Source organism: Triticum aestivum, chromosome 5A (genome assembly GCF_018294505.1).
Source record: "Triticum aestivum cultivar Chinese Spring chromosome 5A, IWGSC CS RefSeq v2.1, whole genome shotgun sequence".
Taxonomy (NCBI): domain Eukaryota; kingdom Viridiplantae; phylum Streptophyta; class Magnoliopsida; order Poales; family Poaceae; genus Triticum; species Triticum aestivum.
Window position 1 is genome coordinate 131,440,376 of NC_057806.1, and position 26,328 is coordinate 131,466,703.

The following is a 26,328-nucleotide window of genomic DNA, read 5'->3' on the forward strand; positions in this document are numbered from 1 at the left end:
AGCAGGGTAATACCCTAAGTTACCAATATGCTTTTGTGATGCCATGTTCAAACACAAACAAACAACGCTGGGAAATATAACTCAAGAAAAAATATACTCCCCAGAATGTAACACTTTCAAGTTTCTGAGGTTCTTGGCATTTGATCTTCGTAAGAAAATATACTTTCAGTCTTTTCCTTTACAAAATGATTTTCAAGCTTTTCATATAAGCCTCAGTACTGGATTAACCGAAAAATATATATGATCAGAAACCGACCAAAAATGGAAGAATGCGACCCTAGAGAAGAGTCCCTGCTTCAGCGCTCGTCATCTCCATACCACCTCCGGAAGCCCACGCTGCCGGGCCTCTTGTTGCTGCCTGAACCTGATTTGTCAGACCCGCCACCCCTTTCACTCCGAAGCAATTCGAACTCCTTTTCAAGGGTTTCCATCTTCTGCAGCCGTTGTTGAATCTCTGAAACTCCATCCTGCCAATTCGGCAAAGGGAAAACTCATATCATCATCACTCCTATCCCAAGAATGTGAAGGAGTTCTCTATTTTCGTATTCGACAAACTCATCAAAACCTAGAGCATGGTTTCTGACCCTTCCCGAAGAACCTTTACGTACCTCGAGTTTGGAAGCCCTCGCTGCTTCGTCGGAGAGTTGATCGCGGACTGACTGGAGTTCCTGCACAGCAGACAGCACATAAAACTTGATCACATTGAGCTTAGGGAAAGTTTCTTCTTGAAAAGTAAGAGAGCATAGTCCTAACACACAAACTGACGCTATTTCATTTCCACCTTGGTATACTTCTCTCTCTGTGTGTAAATGTTTTTCACTGTAAGGTTCTGTTTGATAAACTGAGGCTTCACCTTTGAGACTCCAATTCAAGCATAAACATATGAAAAATAATGCTACTATGCTGACAACCTATAATTCCTGAGATACAGTGATTTGAGTTTGATTTTCTGAAGCTCGGGGCCTTAGATATTTGAATAGAAATCATAAAAAAGAACTGACTAATTCTATATGGAGATTATATTACAGATAACTTCAGCACACAAGTAGTAGTGCCCTAGGAAAAATTATGGAATTTCCTGAAACAATTACGTGAGTGTGCTATAGCTTACCTTAGTAAGCTCCGCATTTTTGTTCTCTACATCAGCTAGTTCCTTCTTCAGGTGGAAGCTCTGCAGCTTTTCCTGTTCAAGTTTTTCTTCTACCTGGCTCTTCTCATGCTTTACTGCTTGCACCAAGGTTTTGCTGATATCTACTCCCTTGTTATTCTGAAAATGACAGAGAGAAAAAGCGTTAACCATGGTTTCAACAAGCAGCCACAAGCTTAAGATATTACCTTGTCATCTCGAAGTTCTTCAATTTCGAATATTGGTCCCCTGCTAGAATTTACTTCTGCAGATAATGGGGTCATGCCATTTGTCTCGACTTCATCTATTCGTGAAGACGACACACTTGGTCTGAGACTTGTCTTCAGAGCATAAACCTAAATACAAAGAATGCTCATCTAAATATAAAGATATAGATAAGAAAAATTAAACTGATGACAGAGGAACATGCCTCGTTGCTGTAACGTCCACTGTATCCTCCAAATGACAACAGAAAGTCTTCTCCATTAATTGTGTGAAGTACTAAACTCGATCCCTGTGGTGAAGGAGATTACGGAGATCAGCGACAGCTTGGGTGCATAACACCATAGAATCACAATTAACTAATATTATAATTACAGTTAGCAGTACGACCATGTTAACTTCACTATTACGCATGGATTATGAGTACAAGGACTAGTCAAGACTAGTCTATGAGTCTCAACTTCAGGGCCGACTAGACTTCAGTGTCGATTAGTCTATGAATCACAACTTCAGTGTCGACTCGTGTCGATTATTCACGCTTAGTCTATGAGTCTCAACCTCGGAACGACTCATCGACTCGTAAACCTTGCTATTACGAGTTCCTTAAAGGCTTAGACTCATATAACATTGTTTTCATGAATCTAGTTGGAATATTCAATTTGAACTTCTTGAACCAAAAGACCCTTTCTCCATTTATCCAAACTGTTCAGAGAGTTTCCAAGTAACTATGCGGAACATATACGATGTTATGCAAAATAAAAGTTCACATTGCTTTACAAATTGAAAATAAGAATAAAAATGGCTAACCTCACTTGTAGGGGGAGCACGGCCTTCAAAACTAGTAACAACCGACCATACCAAAGTAGACATGTTAAGCACAAGCGTTTCTGGAACACCTGCAGTGCATTAGGCACATGTGAGTGATAACAGTTTTGTGAGCTGCTTTTAGAAATGGAACAAAGTGGAATAACCGATTATAGATGGAAGGGAGCTACATTCATTAGGTTACCAAATAGCGGAAACAAACGGACGCAGTAATGTAAAAAAAATCATAATATTTCAACCTTACCTTTCTTACTATTACCACCACCAGTGATAACCCAGTTATCGCCAACCGTTACGCCTGCATGCCCTGCTCTTGGTTCTGGAATTATACCGTGCTGCTTTGGTCTTGACCATTCCATCTGCAATTAACGGTAGGTGACTGGTTTGGAATTGCAAATGTACAATACCAGCGCTAGACAGAAGTCTCACTGTTTGCATGTCAAGGAGATATAGATCACTGAAACATGTAGAATGAGATCCCCCACCAAATATCAAGAGATACCGGTCTGCATAGCATGCAGCAGCATGCTCTGACCTTGGAGAAGGAGGAGTGCCTCTGTAACAAACAATTGTTAGATATCAATCTTGCACCTAAAAGCAGAGCCGGTTAATGCGTTTACTGCAAGTTTTATTTCATGTTCTAAATAAAGTATAATAATTGCCAACTACAAGTGACACGTGCTATAGCATTTTCACATAACTTTGAATTTTATTTCTCCACACACATATATATATGTAAGAATACCCATCTAAGAACTTTTTAACTTCATTTGTGCAATTTTAACAAATCCGCTCCATTTTGTTTACATCGATCAAACCAAATCCACAGAACTTACGTGCTCTCAAATTCATCCCAAGTCATGGTTTCGAGATCAAGAACGTGCAGCTCGTTCAGAAGAGACCTCCCACCACCTTCACCTCCAAACACAACTAAAGTGTCCCCAACACGAGTCACTGATTGACCACCACGTGAGCTCTAAACAAAAAGGAAAAGTACCATAAGATACATATTGACCAAAAAGAAGCAGCCTTCAGGGAAAAGGGGTGGAAACTTGCGACCCAATTGAACAGCATAAATACAGATTAAATATACATACCGGCGACTTCCCATAAGTACGCAAAATTGACCAAGTGCTGGTTTGCGGATCAAACTCCTTTACTGGTACAACATTGAGTAAAAAATATTAAGTTCTGGCATGACAAGATAAGAAGAGAGAAAAATGAGCGATGTATTAGGCTAACCACTGAGACTCTCTGTATGTTCCCTGGTGTGTCCTGCAACTGACAGAATCTTGTTTCCGGATGGAATCTACAGGGATTAGAAGACAGACGCAATCTGATAAAGTTATAATTACAACCATTGGAAAGTATACCAGTTTCACATCACTGATAACTACAAAGAGTACTTGATGATTACCAGTGAATGACCAGCACATGGAGCAACTAAAACTGGTTCAGCCGATTCTGATTGAATTTTAGCTTCTAGCTTTGACCATGACAAACTTTTGAAATCCAGAACCTTCGAGCAAAGAAGGATTCCATTGTTAAGTTGTGTGCCATCTTCTCAAAATATAGGAACAGGGGGTAACCCCCAAGGCAAGTAATTAAGGAAATCTAGGGCTCAACTAAAGGAGTAACAATTCCTCCCTAGAAATTCAATGACAAAAAATACAGGTAACATAGCTGAAGGCACAAGCAGCCCCTTCCACTGAGAATCATAATGACTAGTGTACCTGAATGTCACCAAGGTAACGGCCATTGTGGTTTCCACCAAAGACATACATCTTTTCCTGAACTACGGCAGCTCCATGCTGCAGAAGGTAATTGGAGCCAGTATGTCAGAGCCATCAAGTGAAAACAGCCCAGCACAAGATCATAAGGTATATAAAAGTTACATAAATAAAAATAAAGACCTTGTATCGAGGTTTGGGACGCTGTCCTGGGACTGAGAGAGGCGTCCACTGATCGTAAGCGGCCACAGAGCAGAGGCCTTCCATGGTGACCTCCTTGTCCTGAACATCAACCATCTTCTCGTTCTCCGCCACGACTACTTTAGGCTCTTCAGGTTTGAAATGCAGTGGTTCTTGTATGCTCTGACAAGACGAGAAGGAAAAACATGGTTGATACATTACAAATCAGTCATGATCAATTCAAGAAGATTAGCACAAGCGCTCACTAAGTGGCATCACTAAGCAGGAGAGAGACGCCACGCAGCCAAAAGCTGGGATCACGAGCTAGCACGCAGCCGAGCGAAGCCACAGCCATTCACTGAGCCCATGTACTAGTGCGAGCAACTCACCGGCATCCCTGGCAGCAGGTGCTCGAAGTCGAAGGTCCCGTGGATCCCCCGCTCGCGTTCTCCCAAGCCTCGGGATCTGGAGGAGGCGGGGAGGGCCGCGGCCCGTGGAGGCTTCTAGAAGGTTCGAGATCTGGACTACACTCTAACTTCGGCAGAAGCTTCTAGAAGCCTCGAGATCTGGCGGGGGGAGAGGGGAAGAGGACCGCTGGCCGCTGCTTTCACCCTCCGGCGACCCGCGCAATGGGAGATGACGAGGGGGAGCGGCGTGCCTCGTGATCCGTGCAGATGAATCAAAGATCGGGGCCGTAGGGACCGTTTGATTGCGACGGAAGCTTCCTCCACATCTGGTGGGTCACTTCAAATGCGTGCAGTGCAGCTCAGAATTTCCTGCCAACAATATTCGTTTTCTTCTTAGGCCCCTCCCAATGCTCCATCTTGTACAGGTGTTAAGGTTGCCAACTAAGTAAAAAATATGATGTGGCATGGTAGTTAGGAAGAGAGAGAGTAGTACTTTCTCCGTTTTTATTTAGTTCACATATTAGCTTTGGTCAAAGTCAAGCTTTACAAACTTTGACCAAATTTATATACAAAAATATTAAGATATACAATAATAAATCAACAACATTAGATTTATTATTAAATGTACTTTCACATCGTATAGATTTATTATGATAAATGTCTATTGTTTTCTATAAACTTGGTCAAACTTTACGAAGTTTGACTTCAATCAACTCTAATATGCAGAGTAAATAAAAACGGATGGAGTATGGTGACCCCAGGAAGAAACGAGTACCTAGGTGGAAGCACAATTCTGAGTCTACAACGAATTAAATGCATGAAGCTTAGCACCCAAAAGCTTAGCACCTTTGCATTGTAGGCATTTAATATGCTTAGCACCTTATCTAAGCACCTTTGCATTGGGAGAGGTCTGATATCTCTTTCTAGAAACAACTTTGTAAACTGAAAAACAAATATATTTCTAACTACAATCTCTGTGCATGATTTATTTTTACATGTAGGACCCATCGATTTGCCACGTCACAACTGACCCAAAATGGCATATGCGTTTTGAAAATGCGACAAAACACGAAAAATGTAAAAATAAAAAACGCTCATTTTTATTTAGGCAACACGGCAATGTACGGTTTCCAGTTTCCATCACCATCTCAGGCTTTCAGCTCAGCAGCAGCAGTAGCAACAACAACAAGAAAGAAAATAAACCTACGAAAACACTATGAAGAAACTTGTCTGTCCAGTTGTCCTCTAAGCAACTCATTTCGGGAGCATGAACAATCTCCACCATGTTGACAGATCCGCTCAAAGGTCCCGCCGTTCGTCTTTCTTTTCGGTGCCTTCATCCTGCGGCAACGAGACAAACTGCACGATTCCATGGACCACAGAGGCTTCGACTCTGAACCTCGAAGCGATCTGGTCCACACTCATCGGGCCGCGGTGGCTACTGGACTTTCCTTGGTACAGCTGGATGATCTCCTGGATGTGCCCGACGTTCAGGGTTCCTGGAGGTAGCTGCCTGCTCTGCCCGGGTTCGGGTTCAGATGTTCTCACCTTAGGAAGCGGCCTGTTGTATCGCTCTACGACGGAAGCCTGCAAGCACAAGCCTCTGATTAGATCACTTCTCCCGAAAAACTAAGGAAAGTTCAGACTCAATAGAATGGTTGTTTAAGCTCAGCTCTTTATAGGTTTATGCAGTGCAATGCAATGAAATCATCAAGGGGACTATGGTATTTTAGCCCAGGGAGAACAATGTAACATCACATGACTCACTTCACCCATTTCTGGCTTTCCTCCAGGCTTAGTAGTGATTCTCCCAACCATGTGCTTAAGCATGTCATCATAACTTGGATCACGTTCTACAAGTACACCGTGGGCATCTTTTGTTGATGGTGTAACAGCTGCAGTGCATTTTCAATAGATAAATAAATCATACACTGATAAATGAAACATTGACAACAGCAATTTGAAACCTATTGCAAGGTCACAGTGCTTTGGTAAATGCCAATAAAGCTTGCACTGAGACTATGTCAAAATCAAGATGGTGATGTAGCCCATAAGCTTATTTAGAAAGAAAAAAAACTATGGTTCCATTGGACCTAAGAAAAGAAGACGCAACTTTTCATAAGGGGTATCAGTTCTTTGCCAGCTATTATCATGCAGAGTAAAGAAGAGGTATAACAGCACATCAAACTTTACATGTTCCATCAGTTTTCACGGCCAAGAAAATTATGATTGAATGAAGCCTACTACAATAGCCAAATCAGCTCAAATACTGAGTTATTATTCTGAACTCCCTGGTGCTCCATAATCCAAATCAACTCAAATATTAAGGAGTTATTACTCTATTCTTGGCTCCCATTGAAATCATTACCCCACTACAAAGAAACGTGTCACATTTACAAGTCATGTCACCCTTATAGTTAGAATTTTTATATATGATGAAATTTTCAGCCTACCAAATAAAATAATTAATTGTAGAAAGGTTTTACGCATTTGTGTGTTCCTAGTCGAATCTAGGTAGTAAAGAAACATTCAGGCGCCATCTCCCGAGAGTTAGACATCCACAACTAGACCCCTCACCCCCCCACCCCCACACACACACACAAATACGCCCGGACGACCCGGTCACGAAATTGGCACCCAACCAGAACCCCTATACCCAGCCCAAACGTCCGGGACCCCCCCCCCCCCCCCCCCCCCAAACCCAGCCCATATTTGGAGAGGATATGGGGAGGCCCGGACACGGCTGCCACGTCAGACTGACTGGTGGGACCCACACGGAAACCCATCAGTCCGCCAGGAGGTCACCGGTCCGCATTCATCTCACCGCTCTGGCGCACCACCCGAAGGGCCAAATCCGGCTATTTAAGCCGGGCGGCGAGGCTCAACCCTAGCCATCCCCATTTCCTCCCTCTCCATCCAGTCCGTGCCGCTACCGCGATCCCACCTCCCTCTCCCTCTCCGCTCCGACCTCACCGTCTGCCGGCCACCATGGTCCAATGCAAGCTGACCTACTACAAAATGTTGACCCCGGAGCGTTGAGCGGAGACCCAGGTGGAGATGCGCATCGTCTAGACACGTCAGAGAAGGCCAGATTCAGCATGGAGGGCACACAAGCGCAGCTCGAGTTCGCCCAAGCGAAGGAGGTGGCAGAGCAGCGGCCATCCTCAGAGTCCATCCAGTCCGAGCTGGAGGTGGCGGCCAACTGCCGCTTCATTCAGGCAGCCGGCGTGAAGCATGAGGAGCTCTTCGCGGATGAGGACGACGAAGAGGAGGCACCGGAGTTTCTTCACGTCGCCAATGACCACAAGGCCAGCGGCTCCGACAAGGAGGTCATCGACATATCTGATGACGAGTAGCTAGTTTGTAGCTTGTTTTTATGTACGTAGATCAAATGGATGTTGCATGGAGGTTGTATAGAAATGAGGATTTGGAAATGAGGAGTGTGGTTGCAATGAGTGAGCAATGAGGTGTGACCGGGCACTGTTTGCGAACATGTCCGGACGCGTCCGTGCACGTTTAGGGGCTCACTTTTGTCAGTTCCAGTTGTAGATGCTCTGAGTTCTTCACAGTTAAATCCATCAAATGCAACAGCTTACCAAATTCTATGGTCAATAATGTCATGGACTCCCACCTAGGGTACAGGTCTTCCTCTGGTTGCTTTCTCACAATAAACTCATGACTAAAGATAATTTAGCTAAAAGAGGCATTGAGAAACGCCCTGATTGTGTCTACTGTACAGACAATGAAACCATTGACCACCTTTTCTTTGGATGTGTAGTAGCCAAACAAATTTGGCGACAGGTCTCAGAAGTGTTCTCCATTGAGCTGGGTTCAGATTATCTTTCTATTGCCAGGTTTTGGCCTGCCAATAAGAAACACACAGTGTTAAACTCAATATGTGCATGCATTCTTTGGACTTTGTGGAAGAATAGAAATGCTCATGTTTTTAACAATGCTGTGTGGATTGATTTGAAACAGATTTGGAGGAAAGTGCTGGGAACAATGAGGAGGTGGGCGATCTTGCTCAAGGAGGAGGTGATCCCGCTGTGGGAGAAGATAACACGCCAGATTTCCTTGATTTTGGAAACCCCATTCCAAATCATGGTGGTGTGACTTCGCTGGGGATGATCTCTACAGGAGAGGTCGATCAAGCCCTCCTCTCCAAGCTGAACCTGGATGACTACGTCGCGCCTGGTGAACCACACCCCTTCACTTCGCCTCCGAGGAGCCCTTCTGGTGGTGTCAAACACTGCCTGCTCAGCCCAATCACTCCTCTGGACCTGCTGGGATCGCCGATCCAGCCATGGAAGAAACTCAGAGGCGCGGTGGAGAAGCTGGGGGGCAGCAAGACAGTTGAAGGCCAAGATGATGGAATGATGATCTGCGAGATCGAAGCTTAGTCTAGTAGCGCTGTTACAGTGGTGGAATGTAGCCATACACTCCCCTCCTGTAATAATCCTTTTGCTGTTGTCTTAGACTTTTTTCTTTGTAATTTGGCCTCTGGGCATACTGTAACTTGAACATCTGCACTTTTGACGCTTTTCCTGGTTTCATTTATAAAATGGGACCGGGGGGTTCCCACCCCCTTTCATCTAAAAATAATGTCATGAACAAACTGTGGTAACAATTTTGGATAGACTGTTCATGCATTGCTGCACTCGGGCGGAAATAATAACTTGCTGGCAACTGTGCTATTCAGTGTCAGAAAACACCCCACACAAAGTTAACGGACATTCCTAGTTTTCTTACATAGTGTGATCATGCCGATAAATTCTGAAACTATACGAATTGACTGACTTAACCCAGTATATAACCCATGCTAAATTGGTCATGGTTGGTTTCAGTTCGTCAAATCCAAAGGGATCACAAACCTGATTTGCAGAAATCCACATTTCACACTTGATTAGATGAAACAGTGCCCACTACCTACTTAAGCATGTCGCATTTCAATTCAACAGTCTGCACATGATCTTTGTGAGCAGGATGCCCAAAAGAGCACCAAGGATCATGAACTAGCCCAATATGACCAGAAAATCGGAGCATTTGTGCCAGGTCAAGAACCTAAGGATATCCAGGCATCGTTTACCAGGAACAAAGCTACACGGCAGCGATAGTTGTGGTGGCATCAAGAACCAACAGCTAGGTCAAATGGCACAGCACGCGAATGCTAAGCGAGATCCAAGAAAGAAAGCAGGAGCCGCCGTACCATCCTGTGACACGTCGAGCCGGTCCTGGGGAGGACTTCCGCCGCCGCCGGCAGCGGCCGCCGGTGCGGCCCGTGGTGGAGGCGGGGGAGGGTGAGCGGGCGGGGGCCTCGCCGGGGGCGGAGGCCTCAGGCGCCCCGAGGCGCGGCGCAGGGCCTGGCCCATGTGTCGGCGCCGGCGAGAGGGAGCGGTGGCTCCGCGGGGTGGCCACGCTGACGAGCTTCGTCGGCTGTTTTCCTTTCGAGGCGTGGAGGCTTTTCAGCCCATATACGGTTAGCGGGCTTTTACACTGCGAGCGACAGTGAGTGCAAAATGCTTGGGATGTGTTATGTGTAACAATTGATTGAAACTTGTGTTTATTGATAGTGGGCAAAGCCCTTATTATACAAAATTTGAAACGCCTCTGCTGATGACTTTTTTTTGCGGGGAATGAGCTTTATTAAGTAAAAGCATTCGTTGAACAGTTAGCCAGGAGACTGCTGACGAGGAAGCTAGGGGTGGAGTCCAACCAGTTTTCAGTCACATTAAACGTACATGCACGCCTAGCACACAGATGCACGGGGCCGTTAGCGGCTCTTATTACATGAGAAATATGAAATGACAAAAAGCTAGCAGAGAGCTTTCTAATTTCTGAGATGATTAGAGAGGTTAACTCCCTCAAAACAGTCGGATTCCAGCCGCACGTGCGTGTAGCCCCGAAGCTTGCGAAGCTGACGCCCTCACGCAAGGAGAGCACTTCAGCAATGAAAGGATCCGTGACCCCCAGATGGTGGCGCCCCTGGTGCTCCTCTTCGGTCGGCGTTACTTCCCACTCCATCATGGTGGGCACAGAGCCATAGCTTGGAGGGGCAAAGAGCTCATCGTCTTTGTTAGCGGGCGTCGGTGTTGGGAGGCCCGGGTAGGCGATTGGCTCGTCAATGACCTCCGGTTCCATTGGTGGAGTGGCTGGGGGTGTAGGGCACGACCCGTACCCATGCACGAGGTAGAATTCACGAGCAGAGCAAGGTCTGTATTCGTGCACCTGACATAAGGCCACGCCTGCGTCCATGTCGTTGTTGAAGAAGATCCCCGACAGTGGTGGGACCAGAGCGGCGTCGAAGTCATTGTCCTCGCCAGGAATGGTGCTACTGGGCCGACAAGGGGCGAGTCCATCGGCAGAGCGACGAAGGCCGACATCGGAGGTGCCTGGCATGGTGAATGTCCGCATGTAGTTTGCTTTGTCCTTCCTGATCTACCACGACAGGGCCAGGGTGATCCTAACTAAGGATGGTAATGAGTCGGGTTTGGATCGGGTTGAACAATATTAAATCTATATCCTTATCATGAAGACAGTCTTTGCCCACCTATGAAAAAAATCCATGGATGAAAATTGTATCCATGTCCAAACCAGATGGATATCCGTAACCACTGGGTATCCATTGGGTACTCTAAAGACATATAAATAAGACATAAGGCAATGTTAACATAAGATCTTCCATTCTTTACCCCGTGGCAAGCTAAGCTTCACTTATTGTAAACATCAATTTATGGTAAATCAACGTCCACTAACAAACTAATATCATTTAATATTTTTCTAAAAAGATGAGAATGACGAGTCTAACAAAGAGATAAAAATAAGGGAAGGAGCGCTAGAGTGTGTTAGTGGGCACTGAATGTCAACTAATAAAAGTTTAGTGGGGATTGTGCAATTTCTTTTGCATGTTTTACATAACAAAGTGTAAAATTGTAGTGGGACATGTGACTATGGGGTAGGGATAACAGATTTCCCCTCATTAATGCATACTATGAGTCAGGTTTGGGTATATCCATGGGTACAAGATTATATCCATGCCCTATCCACACTACTGGAATCGGGAAATTTGCCATCAGCCAGTTCTTTGCCGTCTGCTAGCTGACGGTAAAGAAGGTCTTTGTCGTCTGCTTGCAAAAAATGGACGACAAAGAACTGGCTGATGGCAAAGAACTAGCTTGCCATCAGCCTTTTGTTTGCCACCTGCGACAAAGAATCTTTGCCGTCCGCTAGTAGACGACAAAGAGATGGGTGGGGTCCATTTTAGGTCAGCGCTGTAATGACCCACCCCCACCTCTTTGTCGTCTGCCAGCGGACGACAAAGAGCCACAAGAAATCGGGTTGGGTTTGGGCATCGCCCATGGGCACGAAAGCATATACAAACCCTATCCATTCGGGTCAGATATCCATCGGTATCTATATCATCCATGAGTAAAATTGCCATCCTTAATCCTAATGACCACGGTGACTACGACGGCTGTTGTGGGCCCCAACGACGATGAACTCCAACATTGTGGCATCTGGCAGATTAACGGATTTTCCGTCCGATGAAGCGAACAAGAGCAGAGGCGATTTTGTGCAGGTTCATCCCTGCCATCTCACCTTCTCGTTCATCTCGGTTCTCTGTTGGTAGAACAAGTGCTGATAAGTTGTAACAATTGATTAAAACTTGTGTTTATTGATTATGGGCAAAGCCCCTTTCATACAAGAATTTGGGACGCCTCTATAGAGGCGCCTGTTTACAAGAGATGGCATTTCTCATGCGAGAAGCGTCCGTGCGGACGGGCACGTCCGCTTGGCACTTTGGACACTAATTACACATGCCTCATCTTAGCGATGTTTGCTAATGACGGTCTTCGGTAGGGATGCCTGTTCATTTCGTAACAGGATGTATCCCATGAACCTTATTATTATGCTAAAAAAAATAAACATGATTATTGATCTATAAAGAGAACTATGTTTAGACTAAAAAGGCAAAATGCTTGGGATTTTTGCTGTCAACCGCCATTTTGGGGCAAATGCAATGAATTTTGACAGCGTTTAATACTTGTGAAAATAAAATTTGACGGTGTTTCTACCCTGTGAGACCCACAAGGCCACCTCAAGAATTTCACCAGGAAGGTGCAAAATCAATTCGATGTCAAGATCAAGCAAATTCGAAACCATAGTGGAAGTTCAAGTACTCAACATCAAAGATTTCCTTGACAAAGAAAGAGTGGTTCTCGAAAACTTACAGAACAAACCAAAATAGTGTAGTGGAAAGAAAAAGCATAAATTTGGTTAAGACATCAAGAGTAATGCTTGACGAGGACAATACTCCATGACATATAGCATCGAAGCGGTAAACATACTATAAGAAAAACATATGTTGTTGAGTGTGGACATAATCATTATTTTGACCATTTGACAGAAGTTTAGCATGATTTGATACATGTTTGCAAGTTTTTCAAATCTGGCCCTTTTGCTACTGCCGTACGCGCCGACAGTAGAATATATGGGCTACCGCCATGGCCAACAACGGTAAACTTCTGGTCAATGCTGGCTGTCAAAGATGATGTGGCAAGTGTCTACCGCCACATGCTTTGGTGGTAACACCTCTGGGCTGAATTCAAAACTATAAATTTTATGCCTTGCCTTATAGTAATAGTGAAGTTTTCTAGCCAGTGCCTAGTGAATTCAAAACTACCAATCAGGTTTTCATGCCAACCGATGCACATGTATTTGGGTACGTATTTGTATGTATCGACCACCACATCTCTACCATGAAAACCTGATTGGTAGGTGATGTTCCTATAACACTTGGAACCATCTGTTTCGCGTACGTGCATTTAGTATTGAAGGTAGAACTACACCTAGGCTTCTTCTTTTTTGTGGGAGAAATACTTGTATTACTCAATCACAATGTCTTTACAATCATTATGGACTATCTCCAAAACATCACCAGGACCGGACCCTAGCCAAGTCATAATCCACCCTTCTACCACCGGCAGAAAAAGGGTCAAATGTTCAGCTCATTAGTGTCGGTTTAAATTTGAGCCGGCACTAATGTGTCCATTAGTGCCGGTTCCAACGGCTAGCCGGGCCGTTCTCATTAGTATCGATTCTTGCCGAACTTTTAGCATTGGTTCGTGCCACGAACTGATACTAATGAGAGTGGCGGCAGGATATTGCCAGTATGGGGCCCCACCAGCACCTTTAGTACCGGTTCGTGCCACGAACCGGTACTAAAGATCGCCCTATATAAACCCTGCATCCACCCGAGCTCGCTTCTTCCCCCTTTCCCCTCTCCTCTGTTCTTCCATTCCTCTCGAGCTCATCACAAATTTTGCCCAAATTTTGTCAAGATTTGAAGGTCCCCCATCCATTCAAATGATCACAAAAGGTTAGCAACTTTGTCCTTTCATCTCTCATTGCTAGATTAGCTCTTGCAATGGTTTATATAATGATTAATTTGTGGGTTTTAGTAATTTGGGAGGAATTATATGTGATAGTATTTGATTTATATGCAATTTGAGGTCAAAATAACACTTAGTTTGCATATATAGGTGTGGTTTACTTAGTGCCTTCTAAATCTCCGTCGTAACCACCGTCGATCGCCCGCACCATCCCGTCGCCGGCACCACCTTGTGGTGAGCTTCTTGTTCATGAACTTTTATATAAAAAATTGATGTTTGTGTGATTTGGATATATAGTAACTCGTATAATTATCTTACCTGTACGTTGTTTGTTATACATAGTGCCATGGTTTTGATATCCGTCCCCGTCGGCCCTCGTCCTTGTTATGATTCGGATGTGGTATATTCTCTTTTAAAACTATTTGTTGCATTTCGTGTTTATGACAAATTGTGCCCATCAAGTTGACATAGATATTTTTATGTAGGAGGTATGTGAACCGGAAATTCCAACCAACCCTATTGTCGATATGTTAAATTTAGTTGAAAGATAAAATGAATATTTAAAAAAAAAATAAAAAGAATTGAGGGGGAGAAGATGGACTTGGAGTTGCATGTTGCCGATATCGTCGATGATCACAAGATCAAGATGGAGAAAATGCGCTTGAAGATTAGAAAGATTAGAAAATATGCCATTCATAGTGAGGCTTGGTATCATTATGTTGTTGGATCAATTGTTACCTTAGTTGCGATCTTGATCGCATTTGTTGTTGCATTTAAATGCTTTAGCTAGAAAGTTATTTGTTTGTTGCATTTAAGTGTTGTATGAACTTTATGTATGAACTTGTATTAATTTGGTCTTTTCGGTGTTGTGTAATGAAGATGAGCCGACAATGGATGTACGATGACCGATGCTCTCCCGATTTCATTAATGGCGCGCAAACTTTTCTGCTTACGGCTAAGGCAAACAAGCGGGCGGATGGTTTTATGCCTTGTCCATGTGCTGGCTGTAAGAATGATCACAATTACTCTAAGTCAAGAACCATTCACGTCCACCTGTTTGAGTCCGGTTGCATGCCCCACTATAATGTTTGGACCAAGCACGGAGAAAGAGGGGTTATGATGGAAGACAATGAAGAAGAAGAGGACGACGACAGCTATCCTGGCCATGGGTTCCCTGAATACGATGATACAACAATGGGGAAAGAAGCTGAGCCGGCAATGCGGGAAGAAGCTGAAGAAGAGGCATCAGATGAGCCCACTGATGATCTAGGTCAGGCCATTGCCGATGCAAAGAGAAACTGCGCAAGTGATTTGGAGAAGAAGAAGTTACAGCGCATGTTAGAGGATCACAAAAAATTGTTGTACCCGAATTGCGAAGCTGACAAGAAAAAGTTGGGCACCACACTGGAATTGCTGCAATGGAAGGCAAAGAATGGTGTATCTGACAAGGGATTTGGAAAGTTGTTGGTAATGATAAAGAATATGCTTTCAAAGGACAACGAATTGCCCAAGAGTACGTACGAAGCAAAGAAGGCTGTCTGCCCTCTAGGGTTAGAGGTGCAGAAGTGATACGTCTCCAACGTATCTATAATTTTTGATTGTTCCATGCTATTATATTATCTGTTTTGGATGTTAATGGGATTTATTTTACACTTTTATATTATTTTTGGGACTAACCTATTAACCCAAGGCGTAGTGCAAATTGCTTTTTTTTGCCCATTTCAGTGTTTCGCAGAAAAGAAATATCAAACGGAGTCCAAATGGAATGAAACCTTCGGGAGCGTGATTTTTGGAACAAACGTGATCCAGAGGACTTGGAGTGGACATCAAGAAACGGACGAGGAGTCCATGAGGCAGGGGGCGCACCTACCCCCCTAGGCACGCCCTCCCCCCTCGTGGCTCAACCGACCTACTTCTTCCTCCTATATATGTTCACATACCCCGAAAACATCCAGGAGCACCACGAAACCCTATTTCCACCGCTGCAACCTTCTGTACCCAAGATATCCCATCTTGGGGCCTTTTTCGGAGCTCCGCCGGAGGGGGCATTGATCATGGAGGGCCTCTACATCAATTCCATGGCCCCTCCGATGATGTGTGAGTAGTTTACTTCAGACCTTCGGGTCCATAGCTAGTAGCTAGATGGCTTCTTCTCTCTCTTTGGATCTCAATATAAAGTTCTCCTCGATCTTCTTGGAGATCTATTTGATGTAACTCTTTTTGCGGTGTGTTTGTCGAGATCCGATGAATTGTGGGTTTATGATCAAGTCTATCTATGAACAATATTTGATTCTTCTCTGAAATCTTTTATGCATGATTGGTTATCTTTGCAAGTCTCTTCGAATTATCAGTTTGGTTTGGCCTACTAGATTGATCTTTCTTGCAATGGGATAAGTGCTTAGCTTTGGGTTCAATTTTGCGGTGCTCGATCCCAGTGACAGAAAGGGAAACAACGCGTATTGTATTGTTGTCATCGAGGATAAAAAGATGGGGTTTATATCATATTGCTTGAGTTTATCCCTCTACATCATATCATCTTACCTAAGGCATTACTGTGACGCCCGGATAATTAAGCTACAGTAACTCTCTACTAATGATGCCAAGTCACCACGATTACTGTTGCTAATCTTGCTTTAGTTCGAAACCGATTCAAATTCGAATTCAAAATGAAGCAAACAATAAAAGTTTTCATATAATAAAACTAAAATGTTCGGAGGGAACCAAATATTGCATAGGTGATTTTGGTGGAGAAACCACACTTCTATAAAAGTGTAAAATACTCTAAAATATTTTAAACAGTAGCAAAAACAATTTGTTGAATGCCTTTTACAATAAATAAAATATTAAACTATTTTATTTAGTTGCCCAAACCTATGTGGCATTAGCCTATTTATTAACACTAAAGTAGGGACTACTTTTATAGTTTATAAAACTAAAATAAAAGAGGAACTAAAATTAAAACAGAAAATAAAGAAAAAGGAAAAGACCAAAAATTAAAATTAAAACTAACAAAAAAAGTGAAAAGGAACCCCCCGGGCCAACTGACCCAACAGGCCGACCCATCTCCCTTCCTTCTTATCCCCCCGGTCCACCATTGAACCCTAGCACACCTAGATCCTCTTCTCTCGTAAGTTTCTACCTCCCCGCACAAATCAAACGTTGTCGTCGACGCGCCGCTGCCATCGTCGTGTCCAACGCCGTCCCCACGTCCTCGGAATTTGTCCTGGAGCTCCGTGGAGCTCTACCTCATCGACCCCGTGCTCCCATTCGACTGGGGTTGCCCCACATCGACGACATTGACCAGTTACCCCGCCGCGGCCACCAAAGCTTCTTCCCGTCGATCCCCTCGACTCCGGCCTCCTCGTGTCACTTCGAGCACGACAACACCCCGATGTGAGCAACCATGTCGTTTACTCCTTAGCTTGAGCTTGATTTCGAGCTCCGGCGTCGTTTTTAGTTTTTGGTTGCTCCGGCCGCCGTTGTTGTCCGTTGTCGTCCGCCGTCCACTATCGTCCGTGCCCACGCCCCTGGCTCCCTTGCTCGCAAGCACATGCCCACGCCGCTCCTCTGCCGCGTCGGTCCACTCTCCCGCCCGCCTCTGCTCTTCCCCCTCCTCGTCGCGTCCCGCTTGTCCTCGCTGCTCCCAGCGCTTCCTCCGTCTGAAAGATCGTGGATGTCGCCTAGAGGGGGGGGGTGAATAGGCGCTTTAAAATAATTATAGTTTAGGCTTGAACAAATGCGGAATAAACCTAGTGGTTAATTTTCCAAGCACAAAACCTAAAACAACTAGGCTCACCTATGTGCACCAATAGCTTATGCTAAGCAAGATAAACTACTAGGTGATAGCAAGATATATGACAAGAAACAATATGGCTATCACAAAGTAAAGTGCATAAGTAAAGGGCTCGGGTAAGAGATAACCGAGGCACGCGAAGACGACGATGTATCCTGAAGTTCACACCCTTGCGGATGCTAATCTCCGTTTGGAGCGGTGTGGAGGCACAATGCTCCCCAAGAAGCCACTAGGGCCACCATAATCTCCTCACGCCCTCGCACAATGCAAGATGCCGTGATTCCACTAAGGGACCCTTGAGGGCGGTCACCGAACCCGCACAAATGGCAACCCTTGGGGGCGGTCACCGAACCCGTACACTTTGGCAACCCTTGGGGGCGGTCACCGAAACCCGTCAAATTGCTCGGGGCGATCTCCACAACCTAATTGGAGACCCCGACGCTTGCCCGGAGCTTTACACCATAATGGTTGAGCTCCGAACACCACCAACCGTCTAGGGCGCCAAGGCACCCAAGAGGAATAAGCTCTAGGGTGTCCAAACACCCAAGAGTAATAAGCTTCTCAACTTGTAACGTCCACGTATCACCGTGGAGAACTCAAACCGATGCACCAAATGCAATGGCAAGGGCACACGGAGTGCCCAAGTCCTTCTCTCTCAAATCCCACCGAAACAACTAATGCTAGGGAGGAAAATGAGAGGAAGAACAAGAAAGAGAACACAAAGAACTCCAAGATCTAGATTCAAGGGGTTCCCCTCACATAGAGGAGAAAGTGATTGGTGGAAATGTGGATCTAGATCTCCTCTCTCTTTTCCCTCAAAAACTATCAAGAATCCATGGAGGGATTGAGAGTTAGCAAGCTCGAAGAAGGTCAACAATGGGGGAAGAACACGAGCTCTAAGGATAAGGTTGAATGGGGAAGAAGACCCCCTTTTATAGGAGCTCCCGAATCCAACCGTTATGTGCTCAATCCGCTCATGAGCGGTACTACTGCTCAGGGGAGCGGTACTACCGCCCGGGAGGTAGAACACAGAGAGCGGAGCGAAACAGAGTGCGTGGCGGAGCCATATGAGCGGCACTACCGCTGGAGCCAGCGGTACTGCCGCTTGGGACATCGGTACTACCGCTTGTGGCGATAAGCGGTACTGCCGCTCCGGCCCGGTGGTACTACCGCTGGGACCGCGCACAACGCCTACCACGAGCACAAGGAGAAGGAACAGAGAGGAGGGCCATTGAGCGGCACTAGGGGTGGTGGTAGCCGCGGTACTACTGCACATGAGCGGTACTACCGCTCCTACGGCTGCTCCTACTGCCGCTGAACCCGACACGAGAAAACCACGTCTCGAGTCGAGGCGGTACCAGCGCGGAACCAGAGCCGTACTACCCCTTATGGCCATGGGCGGTACTACCACTGTGGGACAGCGGTACTACCGCTTGTGGCGATAAGCGGTACTGCCGCTCCGGCCCAGCGGTACTACCGCTGGCGCCAACCTTAAGCCACTTCCACGAAAGCAAGTAAACTTCACGGAAAGCCAGAACTGCCATAACTTCTGCATATGAGCTCCGAATTGAGCAAACTCAAGCTTGTTGGATACAAGACGATGAGTAGCATCAAAACATCGACCTGGAGTTGTACCTTGACCTTATGACAACTAGAACCAGATACTTAATAAAACACACCCTTTCAAGTGCCAGATACAACCCGGTGATCGCTCTTTAACAGGGCGACGAGGACAGGATCGCCGGGTAGGATTATGCTATACGCTGATACTTGGTTAACTTACCTCTACTCTCTTCTACTGCTTCAAGATGGAGGCTGCCAGAAGTGTAGTCTTTGAAAGACTAGCTATCCCCCTCTTATTCTGGCATTCTGTAGTTCAGTCCACATATACTACCCATTTCATTGATACCAACGCATATGTAGTGTAGATCCTTGCTTGCGAGTACTTCGGATGAGTACTCACGGTTGCTTTGCTACTTCTTTTTCCCCTTTCCCGGTTATTGCGATCATATGATGGAGTCCAGGAGCCAGAGGATCCCGAGGATGATTCTACATGGAGTTCGGCTTCGAGGAGTAGTTAGGAGGTCCCAGGCAGGAGGCCTTGCCTTTTCGATCATTGCTACTTTTGTGCTAGCCTTCTTAAGGCAAACTTGTTTAACTTATGTCTGTACTCAAATATTGTTGCTTCCGCTGACTCTTGTGCCTTTGAGCATTTGTATTCGAGCCTTCGAGGCCCCTGTCTTGTAATATAAAGCTTGTATTATTTTATTTTGTGTCTAGAGTTGTGTTGTGATATCTTCCCGTGAGTTCCTGATCTTGGTCGTACACATTTGCGTGCATGATTAGTGTACGACCAAATCGGGGGCGTCACAAGTTGGTATCAGAGCCGACTGCCTGTAGGAATCCCCCTTCCACACTCCTTGGCCGAAGTTGAGTCTAGCCGATGAAAACTGTTTTACTAGCATGGCTGTGCGCCCCACGGGCCCACGTCGCCATTGGGTGGTATTAGGATCTTTTATTTCTCATCTATGCTCTGGGACTCTGATCTCTCTTCTATTCAGGTTAAATGATTTTACTAACTCCGACTCTAGGTTCTCGTAATTACTTCCTCCCGGAGAGCCCCTCACTCCAGATGATTGCTTGGTGCACCGAAGGATTCTGAAGATACTCTCCGATGTTATCCCGAGAACTTTTGCTCATTGCATTTGCAATCCCCTTCCACCGTCACCCCTATAGATAACTACATGCACTTGCCATTCTTACACTAGTCCCCAGTTGCTCTTGTTATTACAAGATACCCCGAAATACTCGTCGTTGTTCCAAGAATCCTTGTGCCTGCTGCCTTGCAGTTCCTTGTCACCTGAATACACCTACAACTTAATCGTCACACATACCGAGGATTTGTTTCTCCCCGGTTGTTAATGTGTTTCACAAAATTCTTCGGAATACTATTCGACCTTTCGAAAATCCTCTACATCCTATTGCTCTTGGAAATCTTACATACTTGCATTCTGGTTAATTCCATTTGTCTAGCAATATTCATTAAAATCCTTTGTGATTCTCATTCTAAACCTGTTGATTCAATATGTTGCGAATGCTCGCAATCCTCAACCAGATCTTAGAATTCATCCTTCCGGCTTATACATCATTTTAAAACATGAGTTGGATATCGACCAATGAAATTGATGTCGATTGTACCTCTAATGCCTATTCAGCTTATCCATTCTTAATCAGATTGTTGGCTTCTGATCCCTTGATTTGGAAATGATAATCCCTTTACATTTGAGCTTTGAGTTAGTCAGTTGTTTCTATACTCCAATGCCTTTGCATTGTTCCTTCTTCTGATTGTGTGCTGATGCTCACATCAGCTCCGTTGTGGACCGTCAGATCCTTTGTTGAATTATCATCCAACAGTGTCCTTTGTATACAAAAACCTCAAGAAGTTCTTCCCTGATACATAATGCCATTGGTAAATCATATTCTCTGATATGGCCAACGATGCTCTGCTTTCGAGCTTGAATTATCTACTTCTGAACCTTGTAGTATATGTTCCTAAGATACCCGATGGGTTGAACCAATGCCTTGCCTAATCTGTGCAAACCCGAAAGATTTCATGGGTCATACTTATCTCGTACTGCACCAGGTAAAACTTTCAACAACTAATGCCATTTTTGAAAAGCGAGAGGTGAATGGAAGGTTATACATTGAAGAAGTGGGAGTCGACCTTCAACTTGTGTTCATGCCCATGGAAACGATGTAGATCCTATCATGGAAGCTTCTTGTAATAATAACTCTTTCCTTGATATAATATCATCTGGTGTCTGTGAATTGATCCTTTGCAATCGTGGTTTCGACCATATTGTCTTTCTTTGATCCCATTTCTCGGACGAGTAAAATACTTGGCTTCTCAGATCAGTACGCCTGCCGAACCTCTAGTTTGATCTACCTTCGAGTATTACCCCCTGGTATCTCAAGGATTTCACCCCATTGCACTACATGTTATGAATTTCTAATGAAGTAGTAGCTTTCCCCATAATAGTCCCTCCACGGGTTCTGGGTTGTCGTCAACCGAGAACATGGATTAGTGAATCGAATCAACACTGTGATTCAATACTCCTAGCACTTTGTTGTTGAGACGTTTAATACTCCATCACGTCACTCCTAGCCTGATCGACTATATCATTATCGTGCTAAATTATAAATGTGCTACCTGGTCCTTCTTCCTGGAGCACAATTTTCGGCAATGAGCTAAGCTTACGTCGACTTTTCCTCAACATATCATTTCTTCTTGAACAACAAGCTTGATTTTGATTTTGTGTCGTACCAATGGTTCCAATAACCTTTCGCTTCATCATTCCTTTGACTTGATGTCATCGCCGATCGATTACATCTTCCTGAAATATCTCGACAATTGTGTCATGATCATCATCAACATTCTGAAATCTTCCAGGATATCAATCAAATTCGTGATGAGGAATACCATCCTTGCCCTTGATGAATTGTGTTATCATCGGCCACTTTATTGCCATCCCTCCAACATAAACTTGATCGTGTTTTGTGTTATACCTTGAGTTCTTTGCTATCCAGCATTTGTTCTTCTTTACCTTGGAATATTACCACCTTTTATGTCAAGAATGTCGTGGGAATTTCACCACCTCTTGAGAGTTCTTGATACAAGTGATACATCCCTCCATCTACATTCATCTCTTGGTCCCCGTGTTGTTTCCAACCGGAATACCGACGATTGAACTGTGATGTGTAAAATTCAAAATTACTAGCAACCTTATTGCTTGTAAGATAATGAATGATAGTTTCATTCTTGGTGTGTTGGTTATTGAATCACCATTCTAAACATTGATCATTCTACCTAAGCCCATATTTCGGGTGCACCTTTCAATCAATGATTAACTGTGTATGTTTTCCTCGAGCATACCTCTTTATATCATTTGATCTGACAAATATTATCTCCTTGTTCGAATACTGGTGGGAATCCATCTTTTGGAAATCTCGATTCATTATCGCTGAGTTCATCAGCCACCTCCTTACTTGGAACTTGCTTCCATAGTTCATTTCCCGAGAATCTTACAATTGTCATCTCGTCAATTTGTGCTGCACCTTTTCTTCTCAGACATCCTGAGTCTGAGGTATCCTGACACCAATCAGATCTGAATCTCGGTCAGATATGATGGTTGGGACATATTTGCAAGAGTTATAACATTGGTCTTTATATATCGGTAAGGTGATGTCATGCCTAGCACACGAGGCCGGAGGACCTATTGTTATCAGTTTCCTATTTAGCAAGGTTAACCATTCTTCCATGAGGAAATTGTAAGACTTATTCTATATGTTGTTCCTGATGAATCCTTTGTGTATCCAAGTTCGATCTTTGCTTGAAGACCATGTCAATGCTATCTCGAAGCATGTCTGTGGTACTCCAATTTCAATAAGAACATTTGAACCACAATGCTAAACTTTTCTTTATCAATTATCCAAACACCGTTGTATGGGTAATGTCATGAAAATTATCTCTCCTTTCCTAAAGGGTTTTCTACGTTATATCCTGTCATGGATATCATGCTCTGCTTGTCCTTGGGAAGGATATATCCCTGAAATATGTGTGTATACACATTTTCCTTTCCATTGTTCTGTTTAAACCTGATAATCACTTTTCCTTTCCATTGGTTTGTTTAAACCTTATTGAGATCTATATTATTTAAGAAATAATATTTTACTGCTTATGTAAACACCTCGTTGTACCACTCTGTCAGTAAGACCCTGTTTATTTTGTTGATGACATTCCGGTAACCACCGATGGATGAGAACTTTGCCTATTGGTCTGCCTCATTCAACGAGCAGGAAAATGGTTCTCTTCGTCCCTCGCCCTTCGTACCAATGGTTGTTGCCGACATAATCGATAGTCTATCCTCTTACATGCCTTGCTTACGTGATCATGCAATACATCATCCCCCTTCCCACTTTTAACCCACATGGTGGGCCCATAACCCACAGTTCCACAGGATCGAAACCTGACTCTCTTGTACACCCTGATGTCAAAGTTATTCCTCGCGCTGACTTCTTATGTAATTCACGGGCCACCTACCAAGTGATCTATTCTGGTATCAGACGCAATACTTATTCTCGTTGCTCTAGACCCCTTTCACACTTTGTTTCAGGCATCAAACGATTGCCTACCTGCTCGAAACTTCTCATGGTACCTACTTACTTTTCTCTTGATATTGTCTTAAGTTTCCATTCGAGAGTTACTTTCTACCACATTCCCTGAGTTATAAACCAAGATAGCCACCTTGTAGAGTTCCTTCTCCCGGAATGCTCCCCCTTTATTCTTTCGTAATTACGATGGAGTTTCTGAAGAAAGGATGATGACTTCATCATAATGGCCCGAAACAGAGGAATGAAGACATCAACGTGGTGGATCGACCTCGTTGAGAAGAGCAACCAAGACCAAGAACACTCGCTAGAATTTCGTAACCAATTCTTGCCCCTTTACTTCACCTCTGTAATCTCAGGACGAGATTTCTTGTAGTGGACGAGAATTGTGAAGCCCGGATAATTAAGCTACAGTAACTCTCTACTAATGATGCCAAGTCACCACGATTACTGTTGCTAATCTCGCGTTAGTTCGAAACCGATTCAAATTTGAATTCAAAATCAAGCAAACAATAAAAGTTTTCAAATAATAAAACTAAAATGTTCGGAGGGAACTAAATATTGCATAGGTGATTTTGGTGGAGAAACCACACTTCTATAAAAGCGTAAAATACTCTAAAATGTTTTAAACAGTAGCAAAAACAATTTATTGAATGCCTTTTACAATAAATAAAATATTAAACTATTTTATTTAGTTGCCCAAACCTATGTGGCATTCGCCTACTTATTAACACTAAAGTAGGGACTACTTTTATAGTTTATAAAACTAAAATAAAAGAGGAACTAAAATTAAAACAGAAAATAAAGAAAAAGGAAAACACCAAAAACAAAAAACAAACTAACAAAAAAAGTGAAAAGGAACCCCCCCCTGGGCCAACCGACCCAACAGGCCGGCCCATCTCCCTTCCTTCTTATCCCCCCGGTCCACCACTGAACCCTAGCACACCCAGATCCCCTTCTCCCGTAAGTTTCTTCCTCCCCGCACAAATCGAACTTTGTCGTCGACGCGCCGCTGCCATCACCGTGTCCAACGGTCGTCCCCGCGTCCTCGGAACGTGTCCTGGAGCTCTGTGGAGCTCTACCTCATCGACCCCGCGCGCCCGTTCGACCGGGGTTGCCCCACACCGACGGCATCGACCAGTTTCCCCGTCGCGGCCACCAAAGCTTCTTCCTGTTGATCCCCTCGACTCCGGCCTCCTCGTGTCACTTCGAGCATGGCAACACCCCCATGTGAGCAACCATGTCGTTTACCCCTTAGCTTGAGCTTGATTTTGAGCTCCGGCATCGTTTTTAGCTTTTGGTTGCTCCGGCCGCCATTGTTGTCCGTTGTCGTCCGCCGTCCACTGTCGTCCGCGCCCACGCCCTGGCTCCGTTGCTCGCAAGCACATGCCCACGCTGCTCCTCTGCCGCGTCGGACCACTCTCCCGCCCGCCTCTGCTCTTCCCCCTCCCCGCTTGTCCTCGCTGCTCCCAGCGCTTCCTCCGTCCCCTACTGCTACTGTTGCCGCTACACACTACTGCAGCTGCGCCCCGTGCTGCTTGCCGCTCGCCGTTGCCGATCGACCTGCGCACCGGTCGCAGCCCGTGCGTGCGCCCATGCCCGACGGCGATGCTCTACCTGTTGCTGCGCCCACCCTTGCCTCGCGCCGTCGCCTCTCCCCCCTACGCCTCGTCCGCCGTGCCTCCCGGTGACCACGCCGACGCGTGCGCACACCCCTGCTCCCCTGGCCCCTACTGTCCGTGCTTGCTCCGGCCAGCCGTCGAGCCTGCCTCGCTGTCGGTGTCAAAACCGGCGGATCTCGGGTAGGGGGTCCCGAACTGTGCGTCTAGGCGGATGATAAGAGGAGACAAGGGACACAATGTTTTACCCAGGTTCGGGCCCTCTTGATGGAGGTAAAACCCTACGTCCTACTCGATTAATATTGATGATATGGGTAGTGCAAGAGTAGATCTACCACGTGATCAAGGAGGCTAAACCCTAGAAGCTAGTCTATGGTATGATTGTTGTATGATGAAGTTGTCCTACGGACCAAAACCCTCCGATTTATATAGACACCTGAGAGGTTAGGGTTACACAAAGTCGGTTATAATGGTAGGAGATCTTGAATATTCGCATCACCAAGCTTGCCTTCCATGCCAAGGAAAGTCCCATCCGGACACGGGACGAAGTCTTCAATCTTGTATCTTCATAGTCCCGGAGTCCGGCTGAAGGTATAGTCCGGCTACCCGAACACCCCCTAACCCAGGACTCCCTTAGTAGCCCCCGAACCAGGCTTCAATGACGACGAGTCCAGCGCGCAGATTGTCTTCGACATTGCAAGGCGGGTTCTTCTCAAAATTCCGTGTACCTGCTGAATAATGTCCGATTTCATAATGTAGCGCACCTTGGCTTCCACGCCCAATAATGGCCGTCTTCCACGTATCAAACGAATGCAAAAAGTCAGGGTATTTTTACATTCACACCCCTAGCTGCATAAACAAGCTGCCTA

At 45.1% G+C, this 26,328-nt stretch overlaps 2 protein-coding genes across 2 annotated transcripts; both read right to left on the bottom strand.

Moving 5' to 3' along the window:
• Positions 1–75: 75 nt before the first annotated feature.
• LOC123102627 (acyl-CoA-binding domain-containing protein 6) lies at positions 76–4,792 on the bottom strand. Its single transcript, XM_044524044.1, has 15 exons — positions 4,473–4,792; positions 4,087–4,266; positions 3,907–3,984; positions 3,591–3,692; positions 3,416–3,482; positions 3,271–3,332; positions 3,010–3,149; positions 2,603–2,729; positions 2,418–2,532; positions 2,156–2,244; positions 1,557–1,640; positions 1,336–1,482; positions 1,112–1,267; positions 609–668; positions 76–467 (listed from the first exon to the last, which is right to left on the bottom strand). The coding sequence occupies exons 1-15, from the start codon at positions 4,476–4,478 to the stop codon at positions 297–299; spliced, it is 1,584 nt and encodes a 527-aa protein (XP_044379979.1). The 5' UTR covers positions 4,479–4,792; the 3' UTR covers positions 76–296.
• Positions 4,793–5,568: 776 nt separating this feature from the next.
• Positions 5,569–9,989, bottom strand: LOC123102629 (uncharacterized). The gene is made up of 3 exons (XM_044524046.1): positions 9,697–9,989; positions 6,258–6,385; positions 5,569–6,077 (listed from the first exon to the last, which is right to left on the bottom strand). The coding sequence occupies exons 1-3, from the start codon at positions 9,857–9,859 to the stop codon at positions 5,790–5,792; spliced, it is 579 nt and encodes a 192-aa protein (XP_044379981.1). The 5' UTR covers positions 9,860–9,989; the 3' UTR covers positions 5,569–5,789.
• Positions 9,990–26,328: the final 16,339 nt, after the last annotated feature.

What these genes read in the sequence shown, in the direction of transcription:
- LOC123102627 (XM_044524044.1), bottom strand. An exon ending in ATCTCCTTGACATGCAAACA is followed by an intron (nt 2,533 to 2,602) that starts GTGAGACTTCTG and finishes CGTTAATTGCAG; the next exon opens with ATGGAATGGTCAAGACCAAA. An exon ending in GTGCTCCCCCTACAAGTGAG is followed by an intron (nt 1,641 to 2,155) that starts GTTAGCCATTTT and finishes CCTTCACCACAG; the next exon opens with GGATCGAGTTTAGTACTTCA.
- LOC123102629 (XM_044524046.1), bottom strand. Translation starts at nt 9,859, where the DNA reads ATGGGCCAGGCCCTGCGCCGCGCCTCGGGGCGCCTGAGGCCTCCGCCC. An exon ending in GCTCGACGTGTCACAGGATG is followed by an intron (nt 6,386 to 9,696) that starts GTACGGCGGCTC and finishes AATGCACTGCAG; the next exon opens with CTGTTACACCATCAACAAAA. An exon ending in GAAAGCCAGAAATGGGTGAA is followed by an intron (nt 6,078 to 6,257) that starts GTGAGTCATGTG and finishes TTGTGCTTGCAG; the next exon opens with GCTTCCGTCGTAGAGCGATA.